This window comes from Salmo salar, chromosome ssa23 (genome assembly GCF_905237065.1).
Source record: "Salmo salar chromosome ssa23, Ssal_v3.1, whole genome shotgun sequence".
Taxonomy (NCBI): Eukaryota; Metazoa; Chordata; class Actinopteri; order Salmoniformes; family Salmonidae; genus Salmo; species Salmo salar.
This window is the reverse complement of record NC_059464.1, coordinates 32,240,819-32,262,710: the sequence shown is the minus strand read 5'-3', so window position 1 is coordinate 32,262,710 and position 21,892 is coordinate 32,240,819. Positions and strand designations below refer to the sequence as shown.

Genomic DNA, 21,892 nt, shown 5'->3' with positions numbered 1-21,892 from the left:
AAAGTCCAAAGAAGAAGAAGCCTGAAGGAGGATAGATCACTAGAAACAAACTCGGTTTACCCTTTTATCTGTGGATTAATTGTCAGAGTAGAGGACCTTGTGTATTTCAGGTAAAATAACAACACATTTATATCCCAGGACAAATTAGCTAGCAACAGCAAGCTAGCTAGCTAACTTGCCTTAAATGTTTGCTTTTCGACCTGTCCCCAAATGAATCTAATTGGTTAAGAGTTTGTTTTGATATTTCAATGTCCTGATAGCGTCTGGTGTGGATGGACAAAATGAACATGCGTGTGCGAGTGGCCGGTTTGGTCAGCATGTTCGGACATAGTGGTTGACTTGACAGGGAACAGTACCATGCAGGGGCAGTGTTCTCACTCTGTGTGTGTGTGTGTCCTACCAGTCTTACATTAGCCAAGCCTGATTCTATGTGATCTGCCATCTGGGGGGAGAGGAGTGCTGGGCGCCCATGGCAGAGACCCAGAGAGAGACCCTCAGTGCTGTCAGATGTGTCCCCTCATCTCCTACACCTCTGTCCGAGGTCCAGGCTAACAACACGGTAACTACAGGCCATAGGAAGGGATTTCACTTGCCCCCCCCCAAACATGTGTAAATATTGAACTAGAAATTGTGCCTCTCTGTATTATACTTATGCTAAAATGTTTATTCTATTCTACTGAACCATTTACCTTATGTTCATATTCTTATCTTTTATTATTTCTTATTGTTGTGAAGGAACCTGCAAGTAAGCATTTCATTGGACGGTGTATACCATGTGTATCCTGTACATACGACTAATAAAACACATGGCCGTGTCACACCACACAGATGAAGACACACTGTTATGTTGATAATGAGTACTGCTTCTTACTGACCAAGGGGAGAGAGCTGGATTAAATAAAGAAGAAAAAAATATGTTGTTTTTGTGCAATTTTGGCTGATTCAGCATGAATTGGAGCCAAAGCTCCTGAAAAGGCACTTTGCTTGCTCACACACCCACTCTCAAGAGTACACACACACACACACACACACACAGGGCCCAGTGGCTCCCACATGGTGTGTGGGGATGAGGTGCTGATAGAAGCTCTACCCCGGCGCACATGCTTCCCTGCTATCCTGGGTATATTTACAGACAGTGACTTTAATGCACAGTAATGACTATTTTTATACCATGTACTTCCTCATCCTTTCACTGAGAGTCTAACAGCTCCCCACTGACCTGGTGATTACCTTGTTGGCTGCCAAAGTACCTGGCTCCCCACGCCGGCCTCCCCCTGGCTCCCTCCTTTACCTACTGGAGAGACGCCTCGCCAACACCCCCAGGTTCTCCTCAAGGCTCTGTGGTTGTGTGTGCGGAGCTGTGAGGGATGAGGTACTCACTTTTCATCCTGATTCTTTGCATTCTTTCCATCATTTTGGCAAAACGCTTCAACAAGGAAAATGTTGTTTTCCAAATATAGCCAAACCTAACCAAAAGCACCTTCATTATCCACTATAACTTCTAAATGTTATTATAGCAACAAAATAATATCCAGACAGAGGCTTGAATTGAATCTCTCTGCGTTTACTCTGCCTGTTCAAAATATGGGGATTACGTCTGCATTTAGGAGAATTTAAATTGCAAATAAGACTAATTGTTTTTGTCTGTAATCCTAGCAGGGAGGGCGTCAGTGTAATGTAAAGTTGCACGTCTCAGCCATTCATTCTCAGGAGGAGTGGGTTTGTGTCGCTACTTAATAAGCATGGTGTACAACTGACACACACACAGATATTAAAAGAGGCAAGTTTATTTTTATTATGAGTTGGGGGGCCCAGCTGGTAATTGAGACTGTTACATTGGTAGGCCTTGGGTGGCACAGCTAGGCAGCACTACAGCAACATAGCAGACCCACAGAGTGGCAGCAGCACTGCCAGCCCAGGCCTGCCAACTACACGGCTGCCCACTGACTCCTCTCTCTCGCTGTCTGTATCTGGGAGTGAGAGTGAGTGAGGAGATTGTTGAGCAGAGAATCATGAACAAACAGAGTGTAGTTGAAACAGGGGATAAAAGCATATGATGACAATCAAGGAGAGGAAGTGTATAAGGGGTCAGAATGGGAAAAAGCTAAAAAAGTGAAAAAGCAAAGATAATATCAAAGACGCTTGTTAGCTCAATCGCTAAATCAGCAGCAAACCACTACTCTGTATACACTTCATATGCCTAGATACTCCCCTGCTCATCATTTTAAAGTTGTCAAACTCTTGGACCATAAAACACAATCAAACTTATGTTATATTAACTGAAGCAGTAGCTCAAACATGAGTAGATTCAATTGGGGATTTGAGTGGGAGAAAAAAAGCTCTACAACTCCCAACAGCAATAACAAACGTATGTTTGAAGATCCATTTCATTCCCGTGGAATTAACTGACAACCCATAGAACCATCAGCGTTAGCTCTCTAATGAGGGATGGCATCACCACTGTGTTTCTTCCCAGCCTCGCAGGTGTTGGAGTGACTATATGGCATGACCAGGTTGACCATGGGCATTCTACACAAGAGCGGTGTGGACACACTACCATCTCAAAGAGGTTGCCCTCTCTTCCCATCTCCCCCCTCAGCGAGAGGGGTAAATGCACCGTAATAACAACAGGTTGCCCTCTCTTCCCATCTCCCCCCTCAGCGAGAGGGGTAAATGCACCGTAATAACAGGTTGCCCTCTCTTCCCGTCTCCCCCCTCAGCGAGAGGGGTAAATGCACCGTAATAACAACAGGTTGCCCTCTCTTCCCGTCTCCCCCCTCAGCGAGAGGGGTAAATGCACCGTAATAACAGGTTGCCCTCTCTTCCCGTCTCCCCCCTCAGCGAGAGGGGTAAATGCACCGTAATAACAGGTTGCCCTCTCTTCCCATCTCCCCCCTCAGCGAGAGGGGTAAATGCACCGTAATAACAAGGTTGCCCTCTCTTCCCGTCTCCCCCCTCAGCGAGAGGGGTAAATGCACCGTAATAACAGGTTGCCCTCTCTTCCCGTCTCCCCCCTCAGCGAGAGGGGTAAATGCACCGTAATAACAGGTTGCCCTCTCTTCCCGTCTCCCCCCTCAGCGAGAGGGGTAAATGCACCGTAATAACAGGTTGCCCTCTCTTCCCGTCTCCCCCCTCAGCGAGAGGGGTAAATGCACCGTAATAACAGGTTGCCCTCTCTTCCCGTCTCCCCCCTCAGCGAGAGGGGTAAATGCACCGTAATAACAGGTTGCCCTCTCTTCCCGTCTCCCCCCTCAGCGAGAGGGGTAAATGCACCGTAATAACAGGTTGCCCTCTCTTCCCGTCTCCCCCCTCAGCGAGAGGGGTAAATGCACCGTAATAACAGGTTGCCCTCTCTTCCCGTCTCCCCCCCTCAGCGAGAGGGGTAAATGCACCGTAATAACAGGTTGCCCTCTCTTCCCGTCTCCCCCCTCAGCGAGAGGGGTAAATGCACCGTAATAACAGGTTGCCCTCTCTTCCCGTCTCCCCCCTCAGCGAGAGGGGTAAATGCACCGTAATAACAGGTTGCCCTCTCTTCCCGTCTCCCCCCTCAGCGAGAGGGGTAAATGCACCGTAATAACAGGTTGCCCTCTCTTCCCGTCTCCCCCCTCAGCGAGAGGGGTAAATGCACCGTAATAACAGGTTGCCCTCTCTTCCCATCTCCCCCCTCAGCGAGAGGGGTAAATGCACCGTAATAACAGGTTGCCCTCTCTTCCCGTCTCCCCCCTCAGCGAGAGGGGTAAATGCACCGTAATAACAACAGGTTGCCCTCTCTTCCCGTCTCCCCCTCAGCGAGAGGGGTAAATGCACCGTAATAACAGGTTGCCCTCTCTTCCCGTCTCCCCCCTCAGCGAGAGGGGTAAGTGCACCGTAATAACAGGTTGCCCTCTCTTCCCGTCTCCCCCCTCAGCGAGAGGGGTAAATGCACCGTAATAACAGGTTGCCCTCTCTTCCCGTCTCCCCCCTCAGCGAGAGGGGTAAATGCACCGTAATAACAGGTTGCCCTCTCTTCCCGTCTCCCCCCTCAGCGAGAGGGGTAAATGCACCGTAATAACAGGTTGCCCTCTCTTCCCGTCTCCCCTCTCAGCGAGAGGGGTAAGTGCACCGTAATAACAGGTTGCCCTCTCTTCCCGTCTCCCCCCTCAGCGAGAGGGGTAAATGCACCGTAATAACAACAGGTTGCCCTCTCTTCCCGTCTCCCCCCTCAGCGAGAGGGGTAAATGCACCGTAATAACAGGTTGCCCTCTCTTCCCGTCTCCCCCCTCAGCGAGAGGGGTAAGTGCACCGTAATAACAGGTTGCCCTCTCTTCCCGTCTCCCCCTCAGCGAGAGGGGTAAATGCACCGTAATAACAGGTTGCCCTCTCTTCCCGTCTCCCCCCTCAGCGAGAGGGGTAAATGCACCGTAATAACAGGTTGCCCTCTCTTCACGTCTCCCCCCCTCAGCGAGAGGGGTAAGTGCACCGTAATAACAGGTTGCCCTCTCTTCCCGTCTCCCCCCTCAGCGAGAGGGGTAAATGCACCGTAATAACAGGTTGCCCTCTCTTCACGTCTCCCCCCTCAGCGAGAGGGGTAAATGCACCGTAATAACAGGTTGCCCTCTCTTCCCGTCTCCCCCCTCAGCGAGAGGGGTAAATGCACCGTAATAACAACAGGTTGCCCTCTCTTCCCGTCTCCCCCCTCAGCGAGAGGGGTAAATGCACCGTAATAACAGGTTGCCCTCTCTTCACGTCTCCCCCCTCAGCGAGAGGGTGGCCTGTGTCAGAACTTTGCCTACGGAAATGTTAGGCTTTCCAAAAGCAGACGCAGCAGCATTATTTGTGTAATCCCAGAACTACTGTCGACCATACAGCTCGGGGGCACAGATTTCAACCGTTTGTTCTGAGGTTCAGCTAGGAAACGTCGACACAGAGATACATACAGAGACATGAGAAGTGGACTGGCCCTTTCATTCCAGGCAGAGAGAAGAGAGGATGGGAGACAACAGTAAACACAGAGCAGAAAGACAGCCCCACTCATTCACAGGTGTCAGCCCACAGCCAAGAGACAAACTGTTTGATAGCTAGGGAAAACAGAGGACAGGAAGAGAGGAGGAGAAGGAACCTGCCAGGGTAGCACAGAGAGCGAGCGAGCGCTGCGAGAGAGAGAGAGAGAGAGCATGCCATTACAGTGTGTACATATCACCATAATGCAGGGGGATATGTATGAATTAGATCTCTCTCCTCCATGTCGTCATCCCGCTTCTCTCCTTCCCCCGAGCGAGACAGATTACCCAATCAATCTCCTCAGAGAGAGAGGGAGGAAGACGAGAGGGAGAGGAATAAGGAGGGGACAGAGACGAGGAGTGGGGGGTAGCAGAGTGAGAAAGACTGTGCACTACACCTAAGAGAAATTGAGGCAAGAGAAAGGCGTAGGATGAGAGATTTTTTTTTCAAGGACAGAAGGTGAGAAGGAGGGAATACAGAGGCAAAGAGAATGGTTTTAAAGTGAGCACCTGTTGTGGATGAGAGAAAAGGGTGGCATCTCAATAGTTGTTGTTTACAGAGAAGCCCCCCCCAGCCACCTGTTTCAGTCCTGCTGGACACTCAAGTCTGCTACAGCTTGGCTACATCTCAAATGACACACTATTCCCTATCAAGTGCACTTCTGACCGAACCATAAAAGGGAACAGAAGTGTCATCCCAGACACATCCCCGCCATTGGCCTTCCCTGACACCCAGTAAACCCCTACATTATACCATCATGGACTGTATAGAAGTGTTATCACACTTAGGTATTCAAGTCAGCGCAGGTGTCAAAGTGACATTTTACAATAGAAAATCCAGTCACACAGACCAACATAATGAATGTCATTACTGCCTGATGCAAGAGGACCTGTATTGAGGCACACAGTAGACAGAGGAGAGTTCTGGAGTTCTTTGTGTGGCTGAGGACTTCTGGTCACTGCTCACAACTCAACGGCCCAGCGACAAGCCAAATCAACGCTTAAAATGAAAACTTCAGAGAGGTCAGGGCTCAATGAAAAGCAGTTGCTATTTTTCATAATGTATTGATAATTATCAGAAACAAAACAAATGACCTTTATTATCTGCCTTTACTTGTCCATTGAAAGGTTCCCCACCTCCATTGACAGGAGTCTCCCTCATAGCAGTCTGAATGATCAACCCACAAGTCATATAGACAAGCATGGAGCTTTATCCAGAGAAGAACACTAAGGCATTGCTTTTTGAATGACGCACTACTGTCACTAAATCAGTGACACTCCGGAGGCGCTGATGTCACAGTAGCAACAACCGCAGATGTGTGGGGTCATGACCTCTAGCTTGTGCAAAGAACAAAGTCTGTAACGATGGGGGCCTCCCAGCATGATCATTTCCTGCTAGTGTGTTTGTGTGTGTTTGTGTCTTGCGTTTCTGACTTTCTTCATCATTTATGCCTCTATTCCTTTCATCACTCAGTCTGAATTACCAAAAGACGTCTCATTATTTTAATAAAAAACATTTCCTCCACAAACCACTCCTCTTTTGAGGAACATCCACATTCAAGTAGGAACGACTTAGGAGTGTGGATTTTCTATCAGTAAGTAAACATGAGTGAACACAGTTTCAACAACTAGGAAGAAAAGAAAATATCACTTAAACAAATCTACTAAGGCTGTGTTCCACTTCCATGTTCAGTATAACAGTGTGGTGTGTTTAGGGTGTGTGTGTGTAGGTTTGTACCATGTTGGGTCTCGCATCCAGGGGTGCAGAGTCCTCCAGTTCCGGGAGCCCAGCCAGAGTCACAATCCCACCAAAATCCAGGGATTAGCCATGAACCATCCCTCAGATTTGAGGATTAGCACATTATATTCCATTATCTTCTCCAAACTGGAGGGCCTACAAAGTCTTCCGCCCTGGGTCATGGTGGATTCCTTCTAACCCAGCCAGGGCCACCATCATGTCTTTGGACGACAGCCCTACTCCTCAACAATACCCTGACACTGAACCAGTCAGTCAGAGAAGGCATCTAAACGTGTGGACCCATACATATCCAGTCTAACACCAGAGAGAAGGTCTTCTGTTTCTCCTGTGAGAGTGACTTACTGGAGTCGTGTTGTTTTTGTCCCTGTGATCCTGGGAGACACGGCGGGGGAATAGGGCTGTTATCAGCCGGGCCGCGATAGCTACTTGATCAGGCTGCTGGTCCAGAGGGATCGGAGGGGCTGGAGTTAATCAGACAGAGACAGGCCGCAGAGCAGCGACTCAGGGGATTCACGCCTCCACCCCCACACCCCGGTCCCCCCGCCACAGCCACGTCACAGCCCCAGATAAGGTTCTTCACACAACATTAGACCAGTGTCTGTCTGTCCATAACGCCAACACACACAGACACGCCGGGTTCACCAGCAACACTGACAGAGTTATGGAAATGAACAGGACTGACGGATGAGGAAGATTTGACTATAGACAAACTCATGGAAACATTTCATGGTTATGCATTTTCATACAGTCCAACCTTCTCAATAACCTGCTCAATCCATCCAATACAAATATAAAGGTAAACATCTCGAATTATAACAAACTTGTCGACCACCAACAACAATCATTTACTGTCAAATGATATTGATGACCAGTGATATTGATGTACTACTTTCACACACACAGAGCCCTCTCAGTCCATCAATCTGGAGGTCACCGGACGGACGGATACACTCTGACCCTTTAAACTTCAGTCAGGTCAGAGGTCAAGGGAAACTGGACATTAATCCTTGAACTAGAACAAAAGAGCAGGACATCTGAGCCCCAGTGACATTCCCCAGAGCCCCGCAGTGTCCACACTCATTGACCACCCTGGGCTGACCACTGGGTAGGACAGACCCCCTCAGAGGACCTTGGAATGGAGCCCCACATCTGGACAATGGAGCGGAGGGAGGAAGTCTCAAGGACACGTGTGTGAATCGTCTGGGTTAAGTGCCGAACGAAGACCATGTCGGATGAGAAACATTGTGTGTGCGCGCGTCACTAAAAGCTTGCGAGCGGACATTGCTTTATTCATTTGTTCAGTGCCTATGTCACATTTAGATGTGTGTAAGTACTCTCTTTTCTAGGACGTCGTAACCACCAGTCCTGCTACCAACCTAGTTAGTGGGTGGTCAGAGTTAGCATGCAGGGCAGCTGACTGTTGAGACACCCAGGTAGCTAGATACCTCGGGAGATAGGCTAGGTGTTGGGAATGATTAGGCATATAGATTAATTGGAGACACTTGTCAGATTTAATTAACCATGGGGTTTAATTAACCATGTAATTAATCTTATGCTGGTGTAATACACACTCACAACAAATGAGTCTGTTCTGATGAGGTCTGGTCTGTTCATACTTGTCAGACTACATGGGAGTGCGGAACTGCACAGAATTGAGAAACCAGCTAAATGAAATGTCCAGTGCAGGAATAGAACCATCATGATCCATTTCCAGAGCTCCTTCCCTAATAGCCCAGGTGAATGATAAGCTAGTAGTAATACAGTCTGACTAACATAACCCATTAGCTGCATAATCCTTACTTTAAATGTATTAAAGGGTATGTATGTAATACCACTATTTAGCATAGCCAAAACACCAGAAAATGATAATTCTATGCTAAAGTATAGCAGTGATAAAAAAATCTAACGGATTTGACTTGAGTGAGGCAGATGAAGTAAAAGGACTGCAGCTTAACCTTCAATCATTGAGGTCCTGCCAATGAGCTAGAGGTCACAATTAGTGGGCTCATTAACATGGTCATTTGCAGTCCAAGGGCTGTGTCAACAAAGAGCCTCCTTTTGTAAGCCGGCCACTCTGAGGCCCTCCACACATGTTCAAGCAGCACATCAGTACTAGTGCCAGTGGAAGCTCCAGCTCTTCTACAGATGAGAGGGTCAGGGAGGGCAAGCCCATGACCCCCAGGCTACCCCCAATCGTCACCCATCCATCGGCCACAGCATTGTACTTAATCCAGGCCAACGGCTCACCCAGCTGCTTTATTTGCTCCGACCTTTATTGAAAACATGAGAAGGCCAATAAAAGCCTTGCAGCGGCCTGACATTTCACCTTCAGCCAACAGTTTAGGTAAAGCTCTAAGGGGTCACAGGGAGGAAGTGAGGGAGGTAGCCAGGACACTGTTTCACTGAGTTTAGGAGGATAGAACCTATTGCAGTAAGAGACGCTACAGAGACCAAACAAAACTATATTCATATCGTGACCAAAACAATCATGTATGTAAATGTATTAATTCGATATTGAGAAATTAACATGGATTACAGATAGACATTCTATAGCGCACACACACACGACGAAGACGGCCACCCGTGCCTCTGACACAACACCAGTGACAGGTTGACTCACATAATCGTGGAAAGCCTTGGCTTCGCTGGAATGTTCGCATGTCTCCCTCCGGTCTGGAGCAGCACAGTACAGATCCCAGAATACACTGTGGGGAGAGGAGGAGAGAGACAGAGAACATGGTTGGACATAGACGTCAGAGTACAGCAAACATGCAGATAGTTTCAGTTTACACAACATTAACAACAGTTGGGGATGGTTCACATGACTGAGTTGGTTGGAGCATGGTGCTAATCCTATCTCTTAACACATTCATGAAAATAGTAATTGCCTCTAAACCGTCAAGCTGCATACTGAATCCTATTCCAACTAAACTACTGAAAGAGCTGCTTACTGTGATTGGCCCTCCTATGTTAAACATAATAAATGGCTCCCTATCCACTGGATGTGTACCAAACTCATTAACAGTGGCAGTATCAAAGCCTCTCTTGAAAAAGCCAATCCTTGACCCAGAAAATATATTTTTTTTAAACGAAATCGGCCTATATCGAATCTCCCATTCCTCTCAATTTTTGGGGAAAAAGCTGTTGCACAGCAACTCACTGCCTTCCTGAAGACAAACAATGTATATGAAACGCTTCAGTCTGGGTTTTAGACCCCATCATAGCACTGAGACTGCACTTGTGAAGGTGGTAAATTACCTTTTAATGGCGTCAGACCAAGGCTCTGCATCTGTTCTCGTACTCCGAGACCTTAGTGCTGCTTTTGACACCATCGGTAACCACATTCTTTTGGAGAGATTGGAAAACCAAATTGGTCTACACGGACAAGTTCTGGCCTGGTTTAGATCTTATCTGTCGGAAAGATATCAGTTTGTCTCTGTGGATGGTTTGTCCTCTGACAAATCAACTGTAAGTTTCAGTGTTCCTCAAGGTTCCGTTTTAAGACCACTATTGTTTTCAATATATATTTTACCTCTTGGTGATGTCATTTGGAAACATAAAGTTAACTTTCACTGCAGCTGTACATTTCAATGAAACATGGTGAAGGCCCAAAATTGCCCTCCCTGGAACCCTGTGTTTCAGACATAACGAAGTGGATGGCAGAATATGTTTTATTTTTAAACTCGGACAAAACAGAGATGCTAGTTCTTGGTCCCAAGACACAGAGATCTGTTGGATCTGACAATTAATCTTGATGGCTGTACAGTCGTCTCAATTAAAACTGTGAAGGACCTCGGCGTTACTCTGGACCCTGATCTCTCCTTGAAATAGTCTTGATATGTTCGTCAAAAGACAACTTTTTTCCAACTTCGTAACATTGCAAAAATTTTAAACTTTCTGTCCAAAAATTTGGCAGAAAACTTCATCCATACTTTTGTCACTTCTAGATTAGACTACTGCAATGCTCTACTTTCTGGCTACCCAGATAAAGCACTAAATAAACTTTAGTTAGTGCTAAACACGGCTGCTAGGATCTTGACTAGAACCCCAAAATGTGATCATATTACTCCAGTGCTAGCCTCTCTTCACTGGCTTCCTGTTAAGGCTAGGGCCGATTTCAAGGTTTTACTGCTAACCCACAAAGCATTACATGGGCTTGCTCCTACCTATCTCTCCCATTTGGTCCTGCCGTACATACCTACATGTACGCTACGGTCACAAGACGCAGGCCTCCTTATTGCCCCTAGAATTTCTAAGCAAACAGCTGGAGGCAGGGCCTATAGAGCTCCATTTTTATGGAATGGTCTGCCTATCTATGTGAGAGATGCAGACACGGTCTCAACCTTTAAGTATTTTTTGAAGAGCGCTCTCTCAGCCTTAGGACCATGCCTCAGGACTACCTGGCCTGATGACTCCTTGCTGTCCCCAGTCCACCTGGTTGTGCTGCTGCTCCAGTTTCAACTGTTCTGCCTGTGGCTATGGAACTCTGACCTGTTCATCGGACGTGCTACATTGTCCCGGACCTGCTGTTTTCGATTCACTCTCTCTAACGCACCTGCTGTCTCTAACTCTGAATAATCGGCTATGAAAAGCCAACTGACATCTACAACCACTGTGATTATTATTATTATTATTATTATTATTATTTCACCCTGCTGGTCATCTATGAACGTTTTAACATCTTGGCCATGTTCTGTTATAATCTCCACCCGGCACAGCCAGAAGAGGACTGGCCACCCCTCATAGCCTGGTTCCTCTCTAGGTTTTTTCCTAGGTTCCTGCCTTTCTAGGGAGTTTTTCCTAGCCACTGTGCTTCTACATCTGCATTGCTTGCTGTTTGGGGTTTTAGGCTGGGTTTCTGTATAGCACTTTGTGACATCGGCTGATGTAAAAAGGGCTTTATAAATACATTTGACTGATTGATTGATTGTGGGTTTGATTCCCTCATGGGACACATACTGAATGTATACATGTGTATGTGTGAAACGTAACACTAAAATACCATCTATCACGAAGTTAAACTTGATCAAGCTGAATGAAAAAAAAAACTATTTTAGTCCACTGCTCGCCTCAGAGCTTCAGCAAAGTGAGGTCATCTAATCGAACCATTTCATGTAGGTATCGTTCTGCTTGGCCAGAGCTGCAGGCTAATGATCTATTAGGCATTATATTTGTTAATTAAGGCAAATCCAGCACTTAAGGGCTGCAAGGGGCACCAAGTTCCAATCCAAATACATTCTTAATTAAGCACCTGTTTAACTGGTCCACATGAAATTGTTCTTTCACCTAAGATATTGATTTAATGGATAGCACATAAAAGCTGCTGATCTGACTGGGGCTCAAGAGCAATGTTACGCTTTTTCCAATCCATTCAAAGGCAAAAATTCCACGATATGCATGCTTTCTGCTGAGGTGGCGAAACCAGACTTCTAACAACGTGTGATACACTGAGCACTTGATATGACTGCAAAATGGAGCAGAAAATATTAGCTGATCACCCATAACCGTGTGTAAGATATTTTGTTACAATTCATATAGAGTGACATATGTATTTACTACACATGGAAGGTACATTTGCATGTACTGTCTTGTAAAGTGGTGAAGATACAACTTCCCTGTTTTATATCATAACAAAGCATTTCTGCTGAAGAAATGCTATTTTCTACAAGCCCCTGGCCTTTACTCTCAGGTGCGCACTGTCTGGGTCAGCTGGACAGGCTGATGCACAGCACAGAGAAACAGAGAGGAGAGGGAGAGATCGAGAACAGAGGTGTGTGTGTGTGTGTGTGTTTGTGTGTGCGTGCGTGCGTGCATGTTTTATGCGTGCATGCGTGTGTGTTGAAGGGGTCATGAAGCCTGCCCCTCAGTCACTTGACAATAAAGCCAGGCTGCATTATCATATCTATCAACTGGCGTTAAAGAGATTGCAGCTTTGTCAGAGCCGTGCCTGCCTGCGGGAGGGAGACAGCGGGATCATCTCAAATCCAATCAGCTCTCTGGGAAATGAAATAAGACACACGTTAAGAGTTTGTTACTGAAAAGCCACAACTAGGTGCAAACAGGGGATGGGGACTGGAGAGCAGGGTGATCATAACCTGACACCCACCAAAGTTTCAAATAGTAAATTATAAACTGGGTGGTTTGTGCCCTGAATGCTGATTGGTTGACAGCCGTGGTATATCAGATCGTATATGACCAAACGTGTATTTTTACTGCTCTAATTACGCTGGTAACCAGTTTATAATAGCAATAAGATACCTTGGGGGTTTGTGGTATATGGCCATTATACCATGTTGCATTGTGCCTAAGAACAGCCCTTAGCCGTGGTATATTGGCCATATACCACACCCCCTCGGGCCTTATTGCTTAAGTAGATCATATCTGGGTGGGACTGCTCATGCAACACGGCTAAAAAGGTACACTACGACTAGTTAAGACTAGCTACCTACAGGTTGAGAAGCTCAGCAGTTTCTTTTTGTCAACTGAAGATTTTCATACTGTGGATGCACTCTCTCCTTAGACTGGTTTAAATCAATTCCCTTGGTTGTGTGGAATCCCTAAGATCAACCTGGGTGTGAGATTCATAGTCCAGTTTAGAAGGCATGCAAATTCTGCCATATTCAAATTAAATGCCAGTCAAAACAATGTGGAAATGTGGACTGACAGCATAAAACAGGACATACACACTTTCCACTTCATTGTGTCCCGAACAACGGATTAGCATCCACATTCACAAGACAATTACAACAATTAAATACCATCATGATAATTATTGCAATTAACTGTAGTCTGACAACGCCTGGAGGTAACAATGTGCCTTCCGCCATAATGGGCAGAGTAAACAGAGACACATGGCTGAAGGGGCCTAGGCATTAATCCACACACTCTAGGCTGGGGTGAGTTCCTGTCAGGCAACAGAAAAGCCATGCTAAGGAGAGGAGAAAGAGGAGAAGAGGGAAAGCCAGGTTGACTATGGCTGCTACTACTCTTATCAGCCTGAGCTGCTCTTAATGGGACAAAACGCTACAATCAAAAGGCAGAAGAAAACAAAACCTTTCACAGTGTTTATTACCCCACTGAAGTTTGCTATTCTCCTGGTATTAATGCTTGCATTGTGAGGCAACAAGAGAAATAGGCACTCCGTAACTCTTAAAACAGCACGCCATATAAATCAGCTGTTCTATAATTCCCTGGGAACACTCCCCTCGGACTTCGCTAATAAATTCAACATCTGACAAGGGCCAAAGAAAGAAAGAATAAAAGGAAATGTATGTTGTGTGCATATTGTTAAAGATGAGATACAATAGAATAACTCCTAACATGGGAAGGCTCAATGGTCAGGCCAGATGATCTAGCGCAGGGATGGGGAACTGGCAGACTCCGGATCAATTCCCTCCACCCTAAAAAAGTATTACTATTTTGGAACTCAGTCAGAGCCTCAATTTACTGTTGAGAGTTAGAATTTCAAGTTACAAGTTTTATTGGTCGTACGTACGGGACACACATTGTATACATCGTCCAACAAAGCGCTTACTTGCAGGTTCCTTCTCGACAATGCAACAAACAAACACTATAAGAAATATACATTTAGTATGAATTGAGCAGTATAATAAGAGTCAAGTAAATATTAGGAAGGTGTTCTTAATGTTTTGTACACTCAGTGTATGTTTGTGTGGGTGTGTGCATGAGTAAGTGCATGTGTGCTAAGGTGTGGAGAATCAGAGCAGGTGGTCAGTCCAGTTCACTTTTCAGCTGTCTGATGGCTGGCAGATACCAACAGACTCAGAGACAGTTTCTATCAGACATCATGCTCTGATAGTCTTCCCGGCGGTAAGGGAGAGAACAACTTGTGGCTGGAGAGTGTGGGGTCCTTGAATATGCTGCGTGCCTTCCTCAGGCACCGTTTCGAGTAGATGTCCCGGATGGGTGGATGCACGGTCACAGTGATGTACTGGGCAGTCTTCACCCCCCGATGAAGGGCCTTGCGGTCGTGGAGGAGCAATTATCATACCAGGCCATGATGCAACTGGTCAGGATGGTCTCAATGGTGCAGCAGTAGTATTTGGAGAGGACCCGGGGCGGCATTCTGAATTTCTTCAGCCGTCTTAAGAAGCAGAGACGCTGTTGCACCCTCTTGACAAGAGTGGTGGTGTTGTTGGTTCATGACAAGTCCTCGGTGATGTGGATGCCCAGGAACTTAAAACTCGTGACTCTGTACTGTAGTCCCGTTTATGTGGATCAGGGCATATTCCCTACTCTGCTTCCTGAAGTCAACAATCAACTCCTTTGTTTTGCTGACGTTGAGGGAGAGGTTGTTATGACACCTGTGCCTCGACCTGTTGTTTCTGCCATTTTTTTCAGAAGTTTTATTTTGTTCATAAGTGTTTGTGTTGGTTTGGACTGAATGTTTACCAACTAGCCAGCTAGCAAGTTACCTAGCCAGCTAGCTAGCAATGGAGCCCGCTATGCCTGGAATGGCTAACAAATGTTTCCAGCTCTGTAGAAGCGGTCTTTATTATGCTCTTGTCCGGGACAATATTAACAATCTGGAATTTCAAATGTGCCAATTATTTGCTTGCAGGGGGATTACAGGAATCAGGTGGCTATCATTAGCAAGCAAATTTAAATTCTGCGTGAACTTCTGGGGAAAATGCAAATGAGTCCTCAACTCCTGTGGCCAGACGCAGCTTGGACTTAATGGATGTATCCCTGCATTGTCATCTGTCCCTATCCGAATTGCCTATGCTACCTGGAATTTTCCTGCTAAGGAAGTTGTTTCCATCTGCTTCTCCTCCATCTTGTAGAGGAGTAGATGGAGAACAGCAAGAGGAGTGTTCCAATCAGCGCTGGTCCCATGTCACAAGTCGTGGAAAGCAAAGGCAGCCGCATGCTGCTAAACGGAGGTCCGTTTAGTGAGAGGTTCAGAGCAGATTGACATGAGAAATAGCTTCACCACCCTGGTGCCTGATCAACCTGCGCCTTCATCGCTGGGACTACCTGGGTCTGCGACAGCTGTGCTGACTCCAACTATGCCGACTCCAACAGTCGTCATCGGGTTCGGCTCTCTTCCCTCTCTCTGGATCTGACGGGGTTTTGCCTGCTGTTGGAGGTCTGGACCTATCCCTGGGAGCTGCAGGTGTATGCGATCTGCTTCTCGTGGGCCCTTGAAAGGTTCCACAAATTGTGTGAGGGATAGGAATGGGTGTATTTCTCCATCCCCTTCTCCGGCCGTTGTATTGGCCAGTTCAATGGTGAGAAATTTCTCAGTCCCTTCAGTAAAAACGTTTGTGCTATCCAGGAGCATCAGTATAGAACATCAATAAGCTGCTCCCAAACATTTTAAACCTGCATCAGGAAATTGAGTCTATCATTGTTCATGTGGGATTCAATGAAATTATGAAGGAAAGCTAAGAACAGCTGAAGATGGATTTTAAAGAACTGATTGGGTCTCTGCTTAACACCAACAAACGCCCCATAATCTCTGGCCCTGTGCCCTCCCTAAATTATGGCATTGAACATTCAGCAGACTTTTAGCTCTCCGTAACTCGCTACGTGCCTATTGCAGGTAGATTGAGGGAAAAAAGTATTTGATCCCCTGCTGATTTTGTACGTTTGCCCACTGACAAAGAAATGATCAGTCTATAATTTTAATGGTAGGTTTATTTGAACAGTGAGAGACAGAATAACAACAAAAAAATCCAGAAAAACGCATGTCAAAAATGTTATAAATTGATTTGCATTTTAATGAGGGAAATAAGTATTTGACCCCCTCTCAATCAGAAAGATTTCTGGATCCCAGGTGTCTTTTATACAGGTAACGAGCTGAGATTAGGAGCACACTCTTAAAGGGAGTGCTCCTAATCACAGCTTGTTACCTGTATAAAAGACACCTGTCCACAGAAGCAATCAATCAATCAGATTCCAAACTCTCCACCATGGCCAAGACCAAAGAGCTCTCCAAGGATGTCAGGGACAAGATTGTAGACCTACACAAGTTGGAATGGGCTACAAGACCATCACCAAGCAGCTTGGTGAGAAGATGACAACATTTGGTGCGATTATTCGCAAATGGAAGAAACACAAAAGAACTGTCAATCTCCCTCGGCCTGGGGATCCATGCAAGATCTCACCTCGTGGAGTTGCAATGATCATGAGAACGGTGAGAAATCAGCCCAGAACTACACGGGAGGATCTTGTCAATGATCTCAAGGCAGCTGGGTAACACACTACGCCGTGAAGGACTGAAATCCTGCAGCGCCCGCAAGGTCCCTCTGCTCAAGAAAGCACATATACATGCCCGTCTGAAGTTTGCCAATGAACATCTGAATGATTCAGAGGACAACTGGGTGAAAGTCTTGTGGTCAGATGAGACCAAAATGGAGCTCTTTGGCATCAACTCAAAGGCTGCCTATGACCCCAAGAACACCATCCCCACCGTCAAACATGGAGGTGGAATCATTATGCTTTGGGGGTGTTTTTCTGCTAAGGGGACAGGACAACTTCACCGCATCAAAGGGACGATGGATGGGGCCATGTACCGTCAAATCTTGGGTCAGAACCTCCTTCCCTCAGCCAGGGCATTGAAAATGGGTCGTGGATGGGTATTCCAGCATGACAATGACCCAAAAACCACAGCCAAGGCAACAAAGGAGTGGCTCAAGAAGAAGCACATTAAGGTCCTGGAGTGGCCTAGCCAGTCTCCAGACTTTAATCCCATAGAAAATCTGTGGAGGGAGCTGAAGGTTCGAGTTGCCAAACGTCAGCCTCGAAACCTTAATGACTTGGAGAAGATCTGCAAAGAGGAGTAGCACAAAATCCCTCCTGAGATGTGTGCAAACCTGGTGGCCAACTACAAGAAACGTCTGACCTCTGTGATTGCCAACAAGGGTTTTGCCATCAAGTACTAAGTCATGTTTTGCAGAGGGATGAAATACTTATTTCCCTCATTAAAATGCAAATCAATTTATAACATTTTTGACATGCATGTTTCTGGATTTTTTTGTTGTTATTCTGTCTCTCACTGTTCAAATAAACCTACCATTAAAATTATAGACTGATCATTTCTTTGTCAGTGGGCAAATGTACAAAATCAGCAGGGGATCAAATACTTCTTTCCCTCACTGTATGTTGGTGTAACATTTATTTTCAATTTTGATACCTTCTGGAAACAAAGCTTGTTTAATAAAGAGGATGGGATCTACCCAAATCATTTGGGTTCCTGGATCCTTTCACAGCATTATAAAGGCAGGAAGAGTAGCTGCTGCCTTGGAGCAGCTAATGGGGATCCTTAATAAATACAAATACAGTGCCAGTTCACTTACCTCCTCCCTATAGGCGGACTCGTCATTGTTGGTTATCAGGTCTATCAGGTCTACAACCGTGGCGTCGTCAGCAAACTTGATGATGGAGTTGGTGTCGTGCTAAACCACGCAGTCGTGCGTCAACAGGGAGTACAGCAGAGGACTGAGGGCACACCCCCTGGGGTGGCCCTGTGTTAAGAGTCAGTTTGGAGTTGTTGTTGTTGCCAATCCTTACAGCCTGTGACCTGCACGTCAGGAAGTCCAGGATCCAGTTGCAGAGGGTGGTGTCCAGACCCAGGGTTCTGAGCTTGAAAGAGGTGATCGCGACAGAGTTATAGTCATTTGGGCATGTCATCTTGTTTTTCAGGCACTGGGACAATGGTTGTCCAGCAGGTGGGGACCACAGCCTGGGACGGGGACAGGATGAAGATGTCTGAGAAGACACCACCCATTTGGTTGGCACCCACTCGGAGGATGCGGCCAGGGATGCCACCCGTTGTAAGCGTCACGGATGTTGGTGTATAAATGGTCAAGCACACTGAATCCTCATGTGTGACAGGATAGATGTTGGTGAAATTTTGGGAAAATGTGTTTTAGACGAGCTTAGTTAAAGTCACCACCAACAAAGACTGCTACCGGGTGAGAGTATCATTGCTGGCTAATGATATTGTACAGTTTGCTGAGTGCGCTGTGTTTGCTTGTGGCGGTATGTACATAGCTGTGATAAGACACCTGAATTTCCTCTGGATATTTTTTTATTTTATTTAACTCGGCAAGTCAGGCAACTCAGTTAAGAACAAATTGTTATGTACAATGATGGCCTACCGGGGAACAGTGTTTGGGGGCAGAACGACAGATTTTCACCTTGTCAGCTCGGGGATTGGATCCAGCAAACTTTCGGTTACTGGCCCAACGCTCTAACAACCAAGCTACCTGCTGCGCCAAAATAGATATACGGTAGTGAAATATATACAGCCTTATTCAAAAATGTATTCAATTGTTTTTTTCCACCTTCATCAATCTACACACAATACCCCATAAGAATTTTTTTTTTTTTTTTTTTTGAAACTTCAGCAACTTTACTAAAAATAAAAATATCACATTTACATAAGTATTCAGACCCTTTACTGAGTACTTTGTTGAAGCACCTTTGGCAGCGATTACAGTCGAGTCTTCTTGGGTATGACGCTACAAGCTTGGCACACCTGTATTTGGGGAGTTTCTCCCATTCTTCTCTGCAGATCCTCTCAAGCTCAGTCAGGTTGGATGGGGAGCGTCGCTGCACAGCTCTTTTCAGGACTCTCCAGAGATGTGCGATCGGGTTCAAGTCCGGGCTCTCGCTGGGCCACTCAAGACCATTCAGAGGCTTGTCCCGAAGCCACTCCTGCGTTGTCTTGGCTGTGTGCTTAGGGTCATTGTCCTGTTGGAAGGTGAACCTTCGCCCCAGTGGGAGGTCCTGAGCACTCTGGAGCAGGTTTTCATCAAGGATCTCTCTGTACTTTGCTCTGTTCATCTTTCCCCTGATCCTGATTAGTCTCCCAGTCCCTGCCACTGAAAAACATCCCCACAGTATGATGCTGCCACCACCATGCCTCACCGTAGGGATGGTGCCAGGTTTCCTCCAGATGTGACACTTGGCATTCAGGCCAATCTTGGTTTCATCAGACCAGATAATCTTGTTTCTCATGGTCTGAGAGTCTTTAGGTTCCTTTTGGCAAACTCCAAGCGGGCTGTCATGTGCCTTTTACTGAGGAGTGCCTTTCATCAGGCCACTCTACCATAAAGGCCTGATTGAGATGGCTGTCCTTCTGGAAGTTTCTTCCATCTCCACAGAGGAACTGTAGAGCTCTGTCAGAGTGACCATCAGGTTCTTGGTCACCTCCCTGACCAAGGTCCTTCTCCCCCAACTGCTCAGATTCAATACTACAGAAATGTTTTGGTACCCTTCCCCAGATCTGTGCTTCGACACAATCCTGTCTCGGTGCCCTAAGACCATTCCTTCGACCACATGGCTTGGTTTGAGCTTTGACAAGCACTGTCAACTGTGGAACCTTAAATATACAGTTGAAGTCGGAAGTTTACATACACTTAGGTTAGAGTCATTAAAACTCGTTTTTCAATCACTCCACAAATTTCTTGTTAACAAACTATAGTTTTGGCAAGTCAGTTAGGACATCTACTTTGTGCATGACACAAGTAATTTTTCCAACAATTGTTTACAGACAGATTATTTCACTTATAATTCACTGTATTACAATTCCAGTGGGTCAGAAGTTTACATACACTAAATTGACTGTGCCAGAAAATGATGTCATGGCTTTAGAAGCTTCTGATAGGCTAATTGACATCATTAGAATCAATTGGAGGTGTACCTGTGGATGTATTTCAAGGCCTACCTTCAAACTCAGTGCCTCTGCTTGACATCATGGGAAAATCAAAAGACCTCAGAAAAAAAATTGTAGACCTCCACAAGTCTGGTTCATCCTTGGGGAGCAATTCATCTGTACAAACAATAGTACGCAAGTATAAACACCATGGGACCACGCAGCCGTCATACCGCTCAGGAAGGAGACACGTTCTGTCTCCTAGAGATGAACGTACTTTGGTGAGAAAAGTACAAATCAATCCCAGAACAACAGCAAAGGACCTTGTGAAGATGCTGGAGGAAACAGGTACATAAGTATCTATATCCACAGTAAAAATAGTCCCATATCGACATAACCTGAAAGTCTGCTCAGCAAGGAAGAAGCCACTGCTCCAAAACTGCCATAAAATAGCCAGACTATGCTTTGCAGCTGCACATGGGGACAAAGATGGTACTTTTTGGAGAAATGTCCTCTGGTCTGATGAAACAAAAATAGAACTGTTTGGCCATAATGACCGTCGTTATGTGTGGAGGAAAAAGGGGGAGGCTTAAAAGCCGAAGAACACCATCCCAACCGTGAAGCACAGGGGTGGCAGCATCATGTTGTGGGGGTGCTTTGCTGCAGGAGGGACTGGTGCACTTCACAAAATAGATGGCTTCATGAGGAATGAAAATTATGTGGATATGTTGAAGCAACATCAAGACATCAGTCAGGAAGTTAAAGCTTGGTCGCAAATGGGTCTTCCAAATGGACAATGACCCGAAGCATACTTCCAAAGCTGTCGCAAAATGGCTTAAGGTCAACAAAGTCAAGGTATTGGAGTGGCCATCACAAAGCCCTGACCTCAATCCCATAGAAAAATTGTGTGCAGAACTGAAAAAGCATGTGCGAGCAAGGAGGCCTACAAACCTGACTCAGTTACACCAGCTCTGTAAAAATTCATCCAACTTATTGTGGGAAGCTTGTGGAAGGCTACCTGAAATGTTTGACTCAAGTTAAACAATTTAAAGGCAATACTACTAAATATAAATTGTGTACATAAACTTCTGACCCATTGGGAATGTGAAATAAATCACTCTCTCTACTATTATTCTTACATTTCACATTCTTAAAATAAAAGTGGTGATCCTAACTGACCTAAGACAGGGAATTTGTACTAGGATTAAATGTCAGGAATTGTGAAAAACTGAGTTTAAATGTATTTGGCTAAGGTGTATGTAAACTTCCGACTTCAACTGTATGCACAGCTGTGTAAATTTCCAAATCATGTCTAATAAATAGAATTTACCACAGGTGGACTCCAATCAAGTTGTAGGAACATCAAGGATGATCAATGGAAACAGGATGCACCTGAGCTCAATTTAGAGTCCCATAAAGTGTCAGAATACTTATGTAAATGAGGTATTTTTTATTTTTAATAAATTTGCAAAAATGTATACAAATCTATTTTTTCTTTGTAATAATGGGGTATTGTGTGTAGATTGATGA

At 45.8% G+C, this 21,892-nt stretch overlaps 1 protein-coding gene across 2 annotated transcripts in view; it reads right to left on the bottom strand.

Annotated features, from left to right (window-relative positions):
- The window catches only part of ssbp4 (single stranded DNA binding protein 4), a 119,502-nt gene that overhangs the window by 55,288 nt on the left and 42,322 nt on the right, over window positions 1-21,892 (bottom strand). For both annotated transcript variants that reach the window (XM_014169744.2, XM_014169743.2), the window contains exon 4: window positions 9,359-9,443. In XM_014169744.2, the coding sequence (XP_014025219.1) occupies window positions 9,359-9,443 (85 nt within the window). The remainder of the gene's footprint in view (window positions 1-9,358; window positions 9,444-21,892) is intronic.